This window comes from Cucumis sativus, chromosome 4 (assembly GCF_000004075.3).
Source record: "Cucumis sativus cultivar 9930 chromosome 4, Cucumber_9930_V3, whole genome shotgun sequence".
Lineage (NCBI taxonomy): Eukaryota > Viridiplantae > Streptophyta > Magnoliopsida > Cucurbitales > Cucurbitaceae > Cucumis > Cucumis sativus.
This window is the reverse complement of record NC_026658.2, coordinates 18,678,007-18,696,940: the sequence shown is the minus strand read 5'-3', so window position 1 is coordinate 18,696,940 and position 18,934 is coordinate 18,678,007. Positions and strand designations below refer to the sequence as shown.

Here is an 18,934-nt window from a genome sequence, read left to right as displayed (position 1 = left end):
CCACACATGGACTGACCACCACGGAGGCTTGAACAATCGACAATGGTGAAGGAGACGACAACGGCCACTAAGAAAGGAGAAAGCTGAAGTCGTTGCATTTTGCTCAGTAGAAGAGAGTGGGGGAGAAGGAGAATGCCAAAAATGAGGGAGGAAAAGGAGAAGAATAGTAAAAAGTTTGTTTGTAGGTTTTTTTTTAACACAAGGGCAATATACACTTTTCCTAGTTAATTTGTCCTAAAACCCATCTTCTTTAAATTCCATCCCAAAACTCTTTATAACTTTGAAAATTATCCCATTTTTGATAATTTCCCAATAAAATTGATAAAAATAAAAAGGGAAAGAAAATATTGAGTCGTGTTGTTTTTATGTTTCATTATTGATTTTTTCTTTTTATGATTGAAAGTAAAACAAATATAATAATAAGATCAACATGTACGATAGTTTAGCGGTTACTAATATATGCTTATTTTGTTGAATCTTCGGTCGAAGATTCAAAATTTCATTCTTTGAAATTGTTTGAGACAAATACATTTTATGACTATAGTAACCACACTATGCTACAACAAATATTATTTAAAAGTTTCTAACTATAATTAACATTATTTCAAAATTTCTCATTTATTATTCTATTTATTATTTACTATTTTACATTATTTATTTTTCTATTTGTTACTTATATATTTATTATTTTTTTCTCAAACTAAAATAAATTTGACTTCAAGCACATTATTATAATTCAAATTGAAATAATTTACACTCCGAAAACAACCTACTACAACGCAATTATAACAATCAAATCTATAATAACTAACTTCTCGTTTTACATGCTTTCTTTCAGTATACTAAAGATGGAATGGATAAATAAATAATTCATATTAATGTTAATATTATCATGTTTTTTTTTTTGGTTGGCCCTATTAGTAAATTTTACATGCTATCTCCACAAATAATTTGTATACTAAATTATTGTTGTTTAAGTTAGAATATAATGTACATTTTTTCTTTAATATCACAAAGTTAGATATAGAAATTTGGAATGAATGTGAATGAAAGGTGAACAACTTGACATCCATTCTCACCAAATTTGAAATTACAAAATCTACCGCACACACATAGTACAAGTCTTATTTAATACTTTTTATAAGAATTTAATCATTTCCCTTTATGTTTGGATTGATATTAGATTTGTAAAAACAAATTTTTAATAAGTTGAAAATAGTTTAAATCCTTTGAATAGTGAGATTTTAAATGTTTGATCTTTGATATAATTCAAAATTATAGAATCTCTATGGATATTTTTCTAAACACTACGATTAGATTGTCATATTCATTATAGTATTGAAGAGAACACTAAAATAATTTAATTAAATACTTGTTCGCTAGACGATCCTTACTTTATCTCAACTCACCTTATCATTCTATGAAAGAGTTAGAATCCTAATAATAGAAATCCAAATATGAGATTTATAAAAAGACATTTTTTAAAAATAGGATTAAGAAAGAAAACTTGGCAAAATGGTTAATCGAAATGGAACCCGGACCCGGACCCGAGTGGAGGTAGTATAAATAAGCGAAGCTAATCGGGTTTTTAGGGTTACTTGTGTCATCAGAATCAATCTTTGTGAATTTTCTTCTACTCTTCTCTAACGCCATGACTGCTCAGACTAAGGAAGAGCTTCTCGCCGCTCAGCTTGAGGAGCAAAAGATTAATGTACTCTCACTCTCTTTCTTTCATGTCTTTTCTTTCCTATTACTCGGGGACTTTTAGATTCTTTCATTTACTCAACAGTTGGTACTCATTTTGAGTTTCATATCAGCTGCAATGATATATTTTCTCACCTGGGTTCTTTCGTTATTCGATTGACATGTTTTGTTATTTATAAATTCTTCTACTTGAAGAAATTAGATTTGTTTTTAACTTTCAAGTCATTTTCGTGTTTTATCTTGGTGGAGGGTTGCTATCGGTGTTTATTTCTTTTCTTGCTAAATTAGTTGTTTGAAACCATATAGAGTTTAGGGTTTTACATTGCAGATTGTGTAACAATCAGTTGTACTCATTTTATGTCCATTTCCCTAGGGATAAAATAAGAATCACTTGTTTTTCCACTGTAAAACTAAATTTCGATGATTCTGTGCTGACTCTCTGCTAATGATATTACAGGCTGATGAACCTGTAATTGAAGATGATGACGACGATGATGATGATGACGAAGATGATGACAAGGATGATGATGATGTTGAAGGTAACTGAATATTTGAACAATAAACTTCATACAACCCAAATGTATTGTACTAAAATGGCAACGAAGCCACAAAACAAACCAAATATTTGAGTTAATTGATGCTTCTAATCTCTTGAGATCACTCTGAAGTGCTGATCTGCTCGTCAAAGTATTCTCTTCCCCTTTCTTCCTTCCGTACTCAGTGAAATTACTAAATGCCTGTAAATCCCTCTAATATCATCCCTATCAAATCCTCATGCTAAGATTTCCTCATAATCTCTTAAGTTTCTTAATTTTTCTTACATTGTTCATATGATTATGCATTATAGGCATTTCCAAATTCTGTCGTTTCATTTGTTAATTCTGCTATAAGTGGAATGCAAGAAGGAAATTCAGGAGTTTAGTTTTTGTTTCCTTCTGGGTTTTCCTCACAGGGATGGTTTCATAAGTGACAAATGATTGAAGTTATTATATTCTTTGTTTTATTATCTTATTCATTTCCCAAGTGCTGTGGTGCAGGGGATTGTTATATGTATGTGTGTGTGTGCGTGCACTCTTATTATAACTTTTAAAACGAGTTCAAGTTTTTATTGACAGAGGAACAATCAGCAAATTCCATCTACCGAATGCAGATATTTTGTGTTTGTTTCCATTTAGTTTGGAGTGATGCCTCAACCTTTCTTAGTTTTGTGTTTGTGTGTTGCTCATGCCTTACTTGGTTGGTATATGTTGTGAGAACGGAGTTTTTTGTGGCAGGACATGGAGAGGCCAGTGGTAGGTCTAAGCAAAGCAGAAGTGAGAAAAAGAGTCGTAAAGCAATGCTGAAGCTTGGAATGAAGCCTATCCCTGGTGTGAGCCGTGTCACAGTAAAGAAGAGCAAAAATGTTGGTTTTTTCAACATCCCAAGTTTGATATTTCTAAATTGATTCTATCTAATATCTATGGCATTTTCTCTGCAGATTCTTTTTGTCATTTCAAAACCAGATGTTTTCAAGAGTCCCACTTCCGATACCTACATCGTTTTTGGTGAAGCAAAGATTGAAGATTTGAGCTCCCAGCTACAGACCCAAGCTGCAGAGCAGTTTAAGGCTCCTAATTTGAGTAACTTGACATCAAAGCCTGAACCATCTACTGTGGTTCAAGATGATGAAGAAGTCGATGAGACCGGGGTTGAACCCAAGGACATTGAACTTGTGATGACTCAAGCTGGTGTATCAAGACCAAAGGCGGTGAAAGCACTCAAAGCAACTGAGGGCGATATCGTATCGGCAATAATGGAACTTACAAATTAATAAGAAGTATCAGGAGGATGTTTTTAATAGGGAGTGTTGGAATCTTTTTGCCTTGCTTTCCCATATGTTTTTACCTGAATTTGAAGTTGAGAGATTGAATGGTTCTTTTGTAAACTTTCGTATTAGTTTTTATATTTCATTGTGCTGATTATTAGCCACAATTTTAAAGCTTGCGGTGGTTCTAATATTAATGTGTCTTATGAGATTATGGTTTTGACTTTATCAGTTGTTTTGTTGAGGATGATGGCTTTTCCCTGTTATTTTATCGTCGAGGGAAATTGATAATATGGTACGTAATGCGACTATCCAGTGAGTATCTTTGGTCGGGTCAACCGTAGTTAATTGATAAGGGATTTTGTTGTGCACGTAGGCGCAAACCTGGGGTGTGGTTCTTGTTCTTGGCAGCATGAACAAGTAGGTAAGTGGGGTGTTTTTGTGGGCGTTGCAGCAGGAATTGTGATGGAGTTGGGCTTTGCTCGTAGCGGGTGGGCGTGTGTGGGTATGGTTGGGCTTGTTCTTTTATCTACCTTATGATACCAAATTTTGAGTATTATGAAATAACCCTAATTTGTCATTTGAAAATAAAAATGAAATGTTCGTAAAGATGTTGATAGCAAACACTTGTTCAATTGGTCACCTCGACCAAGACCGAGAAATCACATGGTTCATGTTTAGTTGCTTTCGTCAAGAACAACTAGAAACCATGGATCAGGCACTTTATCTTATCTCTAACTTAAATACTATATATCACTGTGCATTTATCTCCATTTTCCAAGTCACCGCCTCCCTGTGGAGCATGTTGAAATCAATCAAGAAATTATCTACATACTCGTAAATTGTCAGGTCATATCAATTCTTTTCTTTAATTTTTAATTTCATCCAATTGCATTTGAAACTTAAATCCTCTTGCAAATGTAATATTAAAAATTATTCCAATAAAATCTTTTTTATATACGTTTTCAAATTTAACATTAGAATTTATCATCACATCTTTTCATCCTCAATTCAGTTCAATTCAAGGTATGTTTTTTAACTCTAACTTTACTAAAATTTTTTATAAAAATAACGTACATTTTTAAATATATAAATACTAGATACCGATAGAAATCTATCAATATCGATCAATACTTATCCTGAATTGAATTTTAAATTTTGATATACTTTCAAAATATTTTAAAGAGTTTTAACATTTACCATTTACATTTTAGAAGAAAAAAAAGTAAAAAATAAAAACCAAAATAGTAAAAGGAGAGGGAACCGGGATCCAGACCCGAAGTGGGGTGGTATAAATAGGCGAAGCTAATCGGGTTTTTAGGGTTTCATCAAACGTTAGAATAATCTTTGTGAGTTTTCTTCTACTCATCTCTAACGCCATGACTGCTCAGACCAAGGAAGAGCTTCTCGCCGCTCAGCTTGAAGAGCAAAAGATTAATGTAATCTCACACTCTCTCTTTCATATCTTTTCCTTCCTATAACTCAAATATTTCTCACAACCGACTCACTTTTAGATTCTTTCCTTTACACAAGACGTGGTACTCATACTCACTCGTGGTAGTTTGAGTTTGAAATCAGCTGCAATTACATATTTTCTCACTTGGGTTGTTTACTTCTTTGATTGAAATGTTTTGTTATTTCTAAATTCTTTTACTTGAATTAGTGAGCTTAATTTTAACTTTTAAGTTATTTTTTTGGAGGAGATTTTCTTTTGGTGTTTAATTCCTTTGTTGCCAATTAGTTGTTTGAAGCCATTTGGAGTTGAAAATAATTGAAATTTCAGCGTTTTAGAATTAATAATGCAAGTTCGGTCATTAATTAAGAAATGGAATATGGGGTTCAGTGTTTTAGATTGCATTTTGTGTAACATTCAGTTATAGATATTCTATGTCCATTCCCTAGGTATAAAATAAGAACTCCCTGTATTTTCCACCCTAAAACTACATTTTAATAATTCTGTGCCGACTTTCTTCTAATGTTTTTGCAGGCTGATGAACCTGTAATTGAGGATGATGACGACGATGAGGATGATGACGAAGATGATGACAAGGATGAGGATGATGTTGAAGGTAACTGAACATTTGAACAACAAACTTGATACAACCCAAATATATTGTAATATAAACGGTAACAAATACTTGAGATGATTGATTCTTCCAATCTCTTGAAATCACTCTCAAGCCCTAATCCTCGCCAAAATATTCTATTCGTCTTTCTTCCTTTCTTCCTTTCTTCCTTTTTCCCCTACTCAATGCATCTATATCCAAACTTCCTTTTACTAAATACCCGTAATATCCCTCTAATAAACATTTCTATCAAAACCTTGTGTAAAGGTTTCCTTATTAACTCTTCCAAAATATTAGAACAAATATTAGAACTATGGTTCATACTTATCAGACCTCGTGGCCGGACTCCGAAAAAAGAGTTGAAGTGATAAATTAAAAAATTGATTTTTTCGTTTCTACTTATTTTGGTTAAGTTTCTTAATTTTTCTTATATTGTTCATATGGTTATGCATTATAGGATTTTCCAAATCATGTCAATTCATTTGGTTAATTTTGCTATAAGTAGAATGCAAGGAGATTCAAGAGTTTAGTTTTTGCTTGCTTCTGGATTTTGTTCACAGGGATGGTTTCTTAAGTGACAAATGATTGTAGTTGTTGGATTCATTATGTTATTATCTTATTCATTCCCCATGTGCTGTGGTGCAGGGTATTATTATATGTATGTGTGTGTGCACTTTTATTATAACTTTTAAAAATAAGTTCAAGTTTTTATTGGCAGAGAAATGTTGAGTAAATTCTATCTAGTGAATGCAGATACTTTGTGTTTGTTTCCATTTAATTTGGAATGTTGCCTCAAGCTTTCTCAGTTTTGTGTTTGTGTGTCGCACATGTCTTACTTGGTTGGTATATGTTGTGAGATGGGAGTTTCTTGTGGCAGGACATGGAGAGGCCAGTGGTAGGTCTAAGCAAAGTAGAAGTGAGAAAAAGAGTCGTAAAGCAATGTTAAAGCTTGGAATGAAGCCTATTCCTGGTGTGAGCCGTGTCACAGTGAAGAAGAGCAAAAATGTTGGTTTTTTTCAACATCCCAAATGTGATATTTCTTAATTGATTCTATCTAATATCTATGGCATTTTCTCTGCAGATTCTTTTTGTCATTTCAAAACCAGATGTCTTCAAAAGTCCCACCTCAGACACCTACATTGTTTTCGGGGAAGCAAAGATTGAAGATTTGAGCTCCCAGCTACAGACCCAGGCTGCAGAGCAGTTCAAGGCTCCTAATTTGAGTAATTTGACATCAAAGCCTGAGCCATCAACCGTAGCTCAAGATGACGAAGTTGTTGATGAGACCGGGGTTGAACCCAAGGACATTGAACTGGTGATGACTCAGGCTGGGGTATCTAGACCAAGAGCCGTGAAAGCACTCAAAGCAGCGGAGGGTGATATTGTGTCTGCCATTATGGAACTTACAAATTAATAAGAGCTGAGCTCTCTTTTATGTGGAGTACTGAAATTTTCTTTTTCCTTCCTCTTTTTCCCATCCTTTTCACCTGCAGAATTTGAAAGTTGAGAGATTTGAATGTTTATGTAAACTTAGTTTTTATATCATCACCCTGCGTTGATTATTGGTCACTGGTCACTATTTACTGTTTCCTTTCATGGGATTTCTCCACTTTGGAGAATGGGAGCATTTTACATTAACATGAAAAATGAAAATTTGAGTATCCTGAAGTATTCGTAAAAAAACTTCTATCTTAATGGAAAAAATTGAAGGGTTTTTGGTGGGTGTTTGGAGCGTAGGCTTGTAAAACAAAGTTCTCCATTTAATTTGTTGAAGTTTGTATTTGTGGTGTATAGGTTTGAAGGTGAAGTTAATTGGTATAGGGAAGATGAAGTTTTTTCCATAAATGTAAAAATTATATGACAAAAAGATGAAGTTATTTGAAAAAAAATTTGAATTTCTAACGAAATCCACTATTGAAGTTGGGTTGTTTATTTGGACTTGAAAAGTTGAGTGGTTCCTAAGTCATTTTTTTTGTATTTCTTTCTTTCTTTCTTTTGCTACTCACAAGACATAGCAAAATGGTTTGTTGTTTTGGTTACACTGAAACTTCTTTTTAATTGATTTATAACTTTCAAGAATTTAGAATTTTGTTAAAGGAGCTTCTTTCCTTTTTTTATTGAATAATTTCTTTTAGAGAAAAAATGAAGGTCTACCGGTCATCATATTTTTAAAATTTATGTATATTGAGAAAATGATAAAAACGAAGCAGTTTAGGTTTTTGACATTTCAAAAGTAGCGCACTTTTTAAAAGCTTACACTTTTTGTTTTTTCGAACCATCTCAATTGGAATCGATCATGAGATATGATATTTTGTTTTTAAAATTCAAAATGAAGAATATGTTTAAATTACCAAAATACCTTTGTTTTTTCGAATGTTTGATATTCACTTTCATCAAATAAACATCTCATTCCTCCTGAGTTTTAACGTTTTGATCTTAAGATTGGCTGCTTTTGCGTAGCAAACCTTACGAAATGTATCCGAAGCTTTAATTTGTAGAGGTAATTTACTTTGAATTATTTGATAATTTAGGGCTTTGTTTTAAGTTTAGAATTTAAGGTTATTTGTGAAATATGTAGCGAATAGGTTATTTGTGGACATCCGAGGCTGTTGGAGTTGTGTTTGGTATACGGTTTTAAGTTAATGCAAGTGGTTTCGTTAGAAAATTTTCAGCAATTTCATCAATCTGGGTTCATGTAGATTTGTTGAATCAGTCACGAGATCCATTGCATTCTGTAAGGTTCTTGGTGTCGATTTCGATTGAGATTAACTCAAGATACATCACAGAATGCATGTAAAACTCGAATCTCATGGACTTTTAATGTAATGTGGCTCGAGTTTCATTGTTATTCACGATATTCTCGACCAAGATTGGCTTGATATTACCTTGAGTTTTAGAACATTATTGATTTTGTTTTGTTATGTGTGCTTTTTGTTTGGCAGATGCATCTTATCACCAAAATCTGTAGTGCAGACTTCTTCCTTGCAAACTTGTCTTCTGATAGTAGTATATCAATAATAGATATGTATCATAGTCCATCATTGACAGTAGTCTATCAATGATAGATCTGTATCCTAGTCCATCACTAATAGTAGTCTATCAATAATAGACTCGTATCTTAGGTCATTACTAATATTAGTCAATCAGTGATAGACTCTATCTTCTATAATGCTATGAGTGTAACACTAGGATGATAAACTGTATATATATATATTGCAACGATTCAGAATTATGATTAATCAATGTTATGAGTGTAATACTACCTCTATTCCCACACATTTTTAAATATAAAAATACTAGTAAAATCAATTGAATTGAACAAAATCAACCTAAAGTGATGAAATTAAATCAAATTGTAAAAATTGGATGAAGTAAAATTTTTGGGAAGAATCACATTAAAAAAAATATCAAAGTGGGATGAAAGAAAATCACGAAGAGAATAAATGATCTTAAAATAGGAGAAAATCACAAACAAGGTGGAGAAGAAACAATGGTGAAGATGGAAAAGGGAGAAAAAGACGGTGAAGATGGAGAATGGAGAAAACGGTGAAGATGAAAAATTGAGAAAATTGTGGAGAATGAGAAAATTGTGGAGAAAAATAAAATCTTTAAAGAAAATAGGAATATGAAGAAAAAGAAGAAAGTGGAAGATGGAAGACAATAAGTAAAGTGTATTTTGGGGTATTTTCATCTTTTAAAAATTTGTTATATCCTTAATTAATTTGTAGTAATTTGCTATATTTCCACTCACCCCTTATTATAATGTTACTTGAAATTTTATTGTAAATATTTTTTGGGTCTTTAACTTATATAGCCTAAGTTGCTACATCATATTACACGAAGGATCCAATATACCAATAAATTTCACAAAAGTCCTAAATGGGCCAGTATATTACACAAATGTACCCATTTCTATTATTTAATTGATTTATAACAAATATCTAAATTGAAAAAATCGTGAATGGAAAGAAGTGAGACCCAAATTAATTTAATACCAATTTCTATTATTTAATTGATTTATAACAAATATCTAAATGAAAAAATATCATGAGATGCAGTTTTGGAATGAAGTGGAAAACCTTTCATGCTTTCCTTTTACGAAAACGGTCGTCTACTTATTCCAACGTGGATTACAATTTTTACTTTGAAATTTTAGAGAGTTCGGAGGTGAAGAAGAAGACATTCAACGGCCGACAAATACAAATATTCTCGAACATAATCTAGTTAGAAATTTCGAGTTTAGTATTGTATATATTCAATAACACATATGAAAGAGTGGGTATATTAGGTATATTTTAGATATTCAATTAAATAGACAATCAAGTGACACTACAAGAAAAATGGTCTACGACGATAGTTATTTACTGTCACGAACAAAATCCATGACAATTATTTTCAGTCATAGAAGAGGGAGTCATGGAAAGTCCTTCCATGACAGTTTTCAAAAACTGTCACAATAACTTATTTCATGACATAAAATAAATATCGTTAGTTAGCATTCTACGACATCAAATAACTGTAATATTTTATTTTACGACAAAAAATAACTATCATCATTTATGTATTAATGACAGTTAAATAAATGTCGCAAAAGTTAAATAAATGTCGCGAATTCGTTTATTGTGACATGTTTTAAATGTCACGGATATATCAATCGCGACAGTTTTTTTTGAAAGAAATGTCATTATTTTGCTATTGACGACATTTTCTTTCTGTCAAAGATAGGGCAATCGTGACAATTAATTTTGTAAAAAAAACTGTCATTGTTTTGGTATTCACAACAATTAATAACTGTCACAAATTCATATATTACGACATGTTTTTCCTGTTGCAAATTACTCGATTACTACAAATTTTTCCTGTTCTCTTTGCCACTCCGCCATTACACGAACCATTTGAATGACAATAATGTACCCGACAATGACAATTTTGAATTTATAATATTGACACCCATATAGAAAAAAATAGCCGACACTTTAATATATATACGCTATAATACAATTTATAATATTCGTACATTTCCAATCAAGTTCCAACAATTTACAAGTACGGAATCCTAGCCCTTAATCAAAAAATATTTTAAATGGCATCAGAATACATATAACAAGATTTTCTGCTAAAGCATAAACGACCAACCGAGAATGTTCGTCTCTGAAAACGTTTTTTAAAAGTAAACTCATGAAGTTGTAATTTCGATATGGTAACTAATGATCCGATGGTACTTACAATATTTATGATCATCTACTTTTCTTGCTTGTTCTGATCGTTTTCATTCTGGTAGTTGAACGAGTTGCTTCTCTAACAGATGCTCTAACATGTCTGCAACATTATAGTCAGAAAATGAATAAACTTTTTCTTGTCTTTTTCTAAGAGTTAGGCGTTGCTTTTCATCGCCACCATACTTTTCTTTAATTTTATTTCTTTCCTTTTAGAGAAAGATTTCAAAGGAGTTGAATGAACAACCACAAACTCTTTTATGACACTATATGCGATCTTTTTAGTGTCATCAATTTTATTTTTGTCACTCCTCATTTTTTAAACTAAGAAATCTTTTGTTCCTCTATTGACGATACTCAGTCCCATATCATGGACAAGAGTTGCCAACTCTTCAAACATGTGTGGTTTTATTTCCTGCAAAATATAGAGAAGTTTCCAATACATGCCTTGGGTGCACATCTGCACTGCATGCAGTTCTGTGAGCTTATCTTTACAATCCAGGCTTAGAGCTCTCCATCGATTTATGTAGTCGATGACTGGCTCCCCGTTTCGTTGTTTGGTGTTTGTCAACTCCATCATGTTGACGATACGTTGGGTGCTGTAGAAGTGCTTGAGAAAGTCCCTCTAAAGTTGAAGGCATTTTCTTTGAGAGTTTGAACGAACTGTTTTACGTACCAAGAAATCTCCTTGCGTACTAGCAGTTTTGCATGTTTCGATGAAATGAGCAACATGTTGTTTTGGGTTGCCTTTTCCATCAAACTGTGTTAGAACTTGGATGGCTGGTACTCGTTTGGCATTCTCAGATTGTCGATCTTTTTTTTTATATAGCTTGGAATAGAAAGAGAAAGTTTGAGCAGATCCACCATATTGAGCTTTGATGGAGTTTGCAATCATCTCCTCTAACTGCTGAACAGACAGTGATGCAATTGAGGTTGAATTTTGTGGTTGACTTTCTTACATAACTTCCTTCTCTTTGTCAGTATTCTTGATGGTATGTGTGTGACTTGATTTAGCAGCGTCACAACTCTTGATATGATTCTTCAGCAATGCAATCTCGTCATCCCTTTCATCAACGACGTTCATGAGCATGTTAACCTTCTTTTCAAGCTTTGTCATTCTGTCTTCGTTTGTATCCACGCCAGTCACTATAACTGACATTATATTTGAATGTGGCATCTTCTCATTTGAACGTTCAGAGGGCGAGTTGTGTTCGTCAATCACAAGATTTTCCTTGATTACGATTCCACCTTTTTATGGGTTGGACATTTGTTTTCAAATATTCTTTACGTCCTTAAAGGATGACATATCCTCAAATGATTGAGTTTTTCGTGAGCGGCTGCGAGTATTTGGACGCTTGCCGATGTCGCTTAGAGCTTTGAAAGTGTTTCCTTGAGATGTCATGATTTCTTTAGATGTTCTTCAAAAAGAAAAAAAGATGAAAGGTAGAGACGGTTCCACTGGGCATGCCAAACTGTTCACACAAGATTTTCAGAGAAATGAATTCGTGGAATTGAACTTTGTATATTGGTTTATATAGGGGATATAATCTCTAATATTTACTCATTTGATGTTTTCTCTCAAATACAAATTAAAATTTTGAACTTCTTGATCTTCAGTGTTCAAGAAGTTATAGTTGCAGATCAACTTGAGCTTCATTCTTCTAGAATTCAAGGAAACTTTAAATATCTTCCAAGTTTTCAATCTTTCAAAAGATGATGATTTCGAGGTTGATAAAAGTTTGCACGTCTTGAGACATTTTAGAAGTTTGAGTCTTCAATTCTTCAAAGCTTCAATTCTTCTTTCAACCAAAGATCTCTAAAATGAATGAGAATAATGTCTCTATTTATAGATAATTTCCATGGGCTTTAGGTGGTTTTAGGCCAATTTGCTTAGTGGACTTCGACTTGGACCCATTTGCATGTTAGACTTGAGCTTAGATCCATTTGCCTGCTAGACTTGGGTTTGACCTCATTTGTCTGTTGGGCTTGAATTTGGACCAATTTGTTGAATGAACTTGCGCTTGGGCCCATTTGTCTTTTGGACTTGGACCCCTTATCTTCGTTTGACCAAACTTTTATATCTAGGGTTTGAATTGGGTTGGGTATGAGAAAACTTAATTACCCAAATCCAATCAAATTATAATTATCACAATGTTTAATGTGATGATGTGATGAAATTTAATTGACAAAAATTTCTTCCTCAAACACTTATCAATATTTTTCAATAATAGTGATCAATTTTACATTTCTGTTTAGAGTGAAACAAAAATTTCAAAACTTAGTCTCTATATCTAATATCATATGAAAAGTATCTAATCTTCATTTTTTTTCATATCTTTTGTTTCGAGAAATAAAGATGAGGACAGAGAATCTATCTATCCCATAATAAATAAAAAGATGAAAAAGGGAAAAGGAGAAAAAAAGTTATGTGTTCCATTATTATTCCCTATGAATAAGTATGAGAGAGATCGAATAAAAAAGAAGGGGAAGAGAGAAAAATGATTAGAGATGAAGCCATATGGTGTGATCCCTTTGAATTATTACAAAACCTCCCCATATCTTCTCTCCCTGCTTTAGCTGTTCTTTGGATTCATATATATGTATGTTTGTAAAATTATTATAGGTGGACAAAATTATTTTAATATTTATAAAATATATCAAAATTTCATATTTTATCGATGGTATACGTTAGTAATTAACTTTTAGCAGTGTCTATCAGTGTATATCAACACTGAATGATAAATACCTAAGGTTTTTTAAACACATTAAAATGTATATTATATTCACATAAGTCACTGTTTCACTTTTTTTTTTTTTAAATCTCTAACTGTTGAATTTTAAGTGATAAACGTTATCATCGATAGGACTTAATCAAACAGTGATGAAATCTATCATGATAGATTTTTCTATATTGCAATTCTTGAGAATGTTGGAAACACATAGTCATGATTATTTTCTAACAATGCTATCCATCCATCCATAATAATATGAAACGTAGCCACACTTGATAATATTTGCTGTCGTTTAGTTGTTTTAGTGTGAAATCCAAAACTTACTACCAAATTTGTAATAAAAAAAACACAATATGGTTTGAGCATCAGTAAACCGTATACTATTTTCTAACCTTCAACCACTTGGAAGGAAGATTATGCTAATTATAATTGAGCTAAACTTATTTTAGTCTGTCATAGCAGGAGAATTATTTATTACGGTTAGTATTACAAATAGTAAGAAGAAGAAAGTGATATGATACAATGTAAAGTAGACCATTAGTATTGCATATACTAAGAAGAGGAGGATGGCATTGGCATAGAATGCAAAGTAAAAGAATGTTTTGTAGTTGAAAGGATTATAAATAATATAAACCACAAATTAGAAAGCATAAAGTCCAATCAATTAAAATAAAAGAAACAAACAATAATAAAAATAAATAAATAAATAAAAGAGGGAGAGAGAAAATAAAAATAGAAAATGAAAATGAAAACAAAAGGTCACGTCGCTCATCTCTCGACCTCGTAGCCCAAAGCCTGGGTTAACCCATCCGCTCTGTCGTCGTCTTCTTCTTCTTCTTCTCTCTCTCTCTCTCTCTTCTCTCTGTTTGTTCAGTTCAAGAAAAAGGAAATTGGGTTGATCCACTTTTCTCTTTCGTCTTCCTAAAGGTGAATTTCTGCTGCTAACCATTTTCTAGGGTTACCTTTTCCTCCACCTTTTTCTGCAATTCAATGCCTCTCTTAACAGTTTAACCCTCTTTTTCTGTCTCTTTTCTCGTTTTCAGTTTGCGGGTCTTTGTTGTTTTCAATCTTTGTTGCTTTGAGATTTTTGGGGAATTTATTGAAATGGGTGGGTACTGTTTGGATCTTTGTTGGTGGGTGTCTTTCATTGGTTTCTGTGGCTTATTTGGAGTGAAAGTATTGAGTTGGGTTGGGCTTTTACGCTGTCTGTAGTGGGAACTTTTGAAGTTGTGTTCTTGTATGCTTTGTTTGGACTATGGAATATAGTTTCAATTTTTTTTTTCGTTTCTTACTCTGTATTTGGTGAAATTGGTCTCAACTTGGGTAGAAATTAATGCCCTCGACTAAGTTAAGCTCTCATTTTTCTATTTCTTTTAAGAATTTGGCTAATTATATAGTGATTTATGCGGCTGGAGTAGAATGTTTTTGTGACTGTTGTTGGGATTTGGACATTTATGTGTTTACATTTTTTGTTGTTCTGTTGGATGAATTTGGTATGATTGATTTATTTCAATCTTTACTCAATCGTGAGTATTTTTTTATAGAGTTTTTAGAAGTATTAGTTGTACCCTTTTTTCGATAGTGTACAATTTCCCGACTTTAGTGTAGTCCAAGTGGTTAAGACAATGCTCTCAACTAAGAGGGCTAAAGATAGGTTCGAATCATTAACCCCCTTGTTTTTGTTTTACTAAGAATTAAACAAAAAACAAACGAACAAGATTGAGTCATTTTGTGTTCTTTTGATCTATCTTCATTTTTATGTGGACAGAGTTCAATACTAAGAACTGAGATATTTCATGAGATTTTGGGCACTTTTTGTCTGAAGAGTATGTCCCCATCTTTCCATAGTTAAACAAGGATAGTTAGACTGAAGATGAGTAGGCCTAACAGTCTGTATGCTTGCTAGCAGCCATGTAATTTCATCAGACCGGAGTCCTTTTGTAAATTTTCCATTCATTGCCTTGAAATTTAGCCTAATCTTCTAATGTTTAATTAAAATCTAAAAAATAACATGGAAGTATGGATATCATGTAGGGTTATGTTTGTACAAGTATGTTTTTGTTGAAAATCCAAAAAATGGACTACAAAATGGTAGTCAACAGTGTGGTAGATGAAAAATATGAAGTGTTTGATCTCTGGGTTTTCTGATTGTTATATATGCATAAACGATAAATTTTGTTGATGGTTGGATCTTAGTGGTATGTATGGATTCTAAAATGATGGTTTGTTTCATTTCAGCTTGGCTTATAATATATGGTTTGGTTTTTGTTTCTTTTTTATGACATATTGGTTGTTTATTTATTTAATCCACTCGTTGAAGTTGATTTAGTGACTATATATTTCGAAGTAAGACATTATGCTGAGATAATATATTTTGGTGCTTGAGGAGTTCCAGGGATAAGTTCCGATGTTATTTGCTTATATTTTAGTAGAGAGCAGGAAAAGAGAGGATGTCAGCTGGTCGGAACACCCATTGGTGTTATAGATGCAGAAGGTCAGTACGTCTCCGTGGTAGAGATGCAGTTTGCCCCAACTGCAATGGAGGATTTATCCAAGAACTTGATGATATGGTGCCTGGAAATCCATTTGATTTCTTTGGTCTAGATCATGATGAAGATCGCGATCATGGTCTGGGTGCATTCTCTGCTTTTATGAGACAACGTTTAGCCGAAAGAAATGACATGAGGGGAAGATCAGAGTCACTTTTTGAGCATAGCCCGGGATTTGGTCCTCTATTAATATTTGGTGGTCAAATACCGTTGAGAAACAGCAGGTTAGAAGCTCTCTTCAATGGGGCTCCTGGCATTGGTATTACACGGGGCGATAGTGGTGACTACTTCATAGGCCCTGGACTGGAGGAGCTATTTGAACAGCTTTCAGAAAATGGTCATCGTGGCCCTCCACCAGCATCTAGATCATCAATCGATGCAATGCCAACAGTTAAGATCACGCAACGACATCTTCGCTCAGATTCACATTGTCCAGTTTGTAAAGAGAAATTTGAACTGGGGTCTGAAGCAAGGCAGATGGCTTGTAATCACATGTACCACTCAGATTGTATTGTTCCATGGCTAATCCAGCACAATTCTTGCCCTGTCTGCCGCCAGGAACTGCCACCACAAGGAATAGGAGGTGGGGGTGGGGGACATAGCACCAACGATCAAAACCGAAGCAACAGCTACAACAACGGGAGTGGCTCCCGGGTCAATCCAGGTAGACGCAATCCATTCTCTTATCTGTGGCCGTTTCGGTCATCTAGTTCTAACTCCAACCATGGCGGAGCAGGGAGCAGTGAACCGTCGAACCACCAAATGGGGTATTCAGGATATCGATACACTAGTTCACCATGAATTGAAGTTTGGAGATTGTTTGTTTGTAGTACAAAGGGTTGAAGATCAGCTTTGTTTGAAGAAGATACACAGGCTGTTGTATTTTTTGTGCAAATTTTCCTATGTAAATGACCTTATAATTATTTTGTAGCTGCTTATTGCTTCTGCTGATGTTTTCTCCATCTTCCATGTCAAAAAAATGACACATCAATTATTAGTATAAAATGGGAAAAATATTTTGCTGCATCTCGCTGAAGTGCTTTTATATATATGTATGTATAGAATTACATATATATATACATATATTATTTTTATTTATTATCAAACCAGAGATGTTGTAATAGTTGTCTTTGGATGGGGTTTCTTCTACCCTCGGCCTCTAGATGGTTGTTTTGTTTGGTTCAATTCTTTGTATGGTTTCTTGTTGTTTTGTTTGGTTCAATTATATGTGTGGTTCTTGGTGTAGAAAAAGAAGTGTAAATATTATTTTTGCTTAGCTATAGGTAATTAATAATATAATCTATCTTTCTCAAAGTTGGAAATTTGATCTCAATGAAAGAAAAATCAAATTTGAGTGGTTGTGATGGGAAAAATGCAATGGAGTATAGAAGAAAAGTATGGTTAAGTAGTAAATTTGATATCCATGGTCAAGAGAAAATTATATTTTAGTCTTTATCATTTTACAAGTTAGAATTCAATTGTTATAGTTTGATAAAACATATAAATCATATAAACACAATCAGACCTTTCAAAAAGACAAGTTTGAAAAAATTGGTTTGATCAATGGGTATATATTTGTATATTCATTATCCATCTCCATAATCAACTTCAATCTATGTAGTGTAATACCAAAAATCTAGGAATTTGTTCAAATGAAAACTCTTCTCAAAATGAGGGAGGGATGGTGATAGGAACTAAAAGATAAGCTTTTATTTAAGAATTACTAACATGTAAATAGATCACATATCCTTACTGCCACTCTGATAAAGAACCAAACACATTCAGAACCACCCCTTACACTACAATTATTACACATGTATATAACTTGTACTAAATAACCACTCAAATAATTGTAGATAACTTCCAAGACCTCCTAACTCCTCCTAACCACTAGGTATCCTTATCCATACTACTATTACATGACTCACCTTTTCCATATATACAGACATTCCCCTTTTTACCCTTACAATAATATTGAAATATAATTGGAGGTTTATCAAATGTTTTTTTTTATAGTGAGAATTAGTTGTCAAGTGGTAGTTACAAAATGGTAGCTAATTAAAAGAAGCATATTTAAGAAAAGAGCCTTTTGGCTTTACCAAATCCACCCCTCCTAAAATCAACTCCTCCACGAGTGAGTTAAGTAGCTAAGTGAAAGTTGAATAAGCCTTCAAATTAGCAACATCCAGAACAAAACTAGTATATATGTCACAAGCCAACTTGATGCGGTAATTTGGTTTGGCCATTGGTTTGCAAATGCATTCTTCCACTCACCCCTCGACCTTATTCAAGTAGGGTGGTATTCACCCTTGAGGTCCACTTTAAAAAAAATCAAGGCTCCTTCAAATTGATCAAGTCACTTATTCGTGGAATTGAGAAGTTATACTCCGTTGCGATCTAATTGATTACTCTATTATCAATGGACATCCTCCAACATAAGCTAAGGCTTGATTGAATGTGCTTCTTTTCCTTAATAATTCTTCAATATGGTTGTGGTGGATCTCATACTTCTTTAGATTTGTCCTATAGTGAGGAAGACTAGGGATTGTAGCACCTCAAACCAAGTTGACATATGATGTTGAATATCTCTCAAGGGTGGTAACCCCTTGGATTTTTCTCTAAGTTGTGGTAATTCATCAAACCACTTTTGCACCTCTAAAGGAACTTCACTATCTTTTGTTTATTTGGACTTTTCCACTGTAACAAGTTATTGGATATCAATCTCTCTTTACTTCATTAATGATTTACCATCACTAATTGTAGAAAAGAAATGGTTGCTTCCACTGTTTTTTGAGTTAACTCCCTCATCGTTCTTCTAGTTCAATGTCTTTTTGTCTATCCATTGAAGTTCAAAGGTATTCTC

At 33.2% G+C, this 18,934-nt stretch overlaps 2 protein-coding genes across 7 annotated transcripts; both read left to right on the top strand.

Moving 5' to 3' along the window:
• The first annotated feature begins 1,571 nt into the window (after positions 1-1,571).
• On the top strand, positions 1,572-7,143 carry LOC101215535 (nascent polypeptide-associated complex subunit alpha-like protein 1). Of its 3 annotated transcripts, none has more exons than XM_004144268.3 (4): positions 1,572-1,711; positions 2,162-2,243; positions 2,979-3,106; positions 3,182-3,736. In XM_004144268.3, the coding sequence occupies exons 1-4, from the start codon at positions 1,652-1,654 to the stop codon at positions 3,512-3,514; spliced, it is 603 nt and encodes a 200-aa protein (XP_004144316.2). In that variant the 5' UTR covers positions 1,572-1,651; the 3' UTR covers positions 3,515-3,736. The 3 variants fall into 3 exon arrangements, with proteins under 3 accessions (XP_004144316.2, XP_031740104.1, XP_004144317.1); XM_031884244.1 differs by lacking the exons at positions 2,162-2,243; positions 2,979-3,106; positions 3,182-3,736 and adding exons at positions 5,496-5,577; positions 6,452-6,579; positions 6,656-7,143 and having other exon boundaries at positions 1,578-1,711; XM_004144269.3 differs by lacking the exons at positions 1,572-1,711; positions 2,162-2,243; positions 2,979-3,106; positions 3,182-3,736 and adding exons at positions 4,801-4,947; positions 5,496-5,577; positions 6,452-6,579; positions 6,656-7,143.
• Positions 7,144-14,240: 7,097 nt separating this feature from the next.
• On the top strand, positions 14,241-17,097 carry LOC101214886 (probable E3 ubiquitin-protein ligase RHC1A). 4 transcript variants are annotated; one of them, XM_004144265.3, is made up of 2 exons: positions 14,241-14,449; positions 15,918-17,097. In XM_004144265.3, exon 2 carries the CDS (start codon positions 15,973-15,975, stop codon positions 16,870-16,872), a length of 900 nt encoding a protein of 299 aa, XP_004144313.1. In that variant the 5' UTR covers positions 14,241-14,449; positions 15,918-15,972; the 3' UTR covers positions 16,873-17,097. The 4 variants fall into 4 exon arrangements, with proteins under 4 accessions (XP_004144313.1, XP_011653845.1, XP_031739891.1 ...); XM_011655543.2 differs by having other exon boundaries at positions 14,270-14,449; positions 15,962-17,097; XM_031884031.1 differs by having other exon boundaries at positions 14,270-14,449; positions 15,952-17,097.
• Positions 17,098-18,934: the final 1,837 nt, after the last annotated feature.

Bases quoted from the DNA above. Each gene is read 5' to 3' on its own strand.
- LOC101215535 (XM_031884244.1), top strand. From the start codon at position 1,652: ATGACTGCTCAGACTAAGGAAGAGCTTCTCGCCGCTCAGCTTGAGGAG. The intron at 1,712-5,495 runs GTACTCTCACTC...ATGTTTTTGCAG, and splicing joins TTGAGGAGCAAAAGATTAAT to GCTGATGAACCTGTAATTGA. The intron at 6,580-6,655 runs GTTGGTTTTTTT...TTTTCTCTGCAG, and splicing joins CAGTGAAGAAGAGCAAAAAT to ATTCTTTTTGTCATTTCAAA.
- LOC101214886 (XM_004144265.3), top strand. From the start codon at position 15,973: ATGTCAGCTGGTCGGAACACCCATTGGTGTTATAGATGCAGAAGGTCA.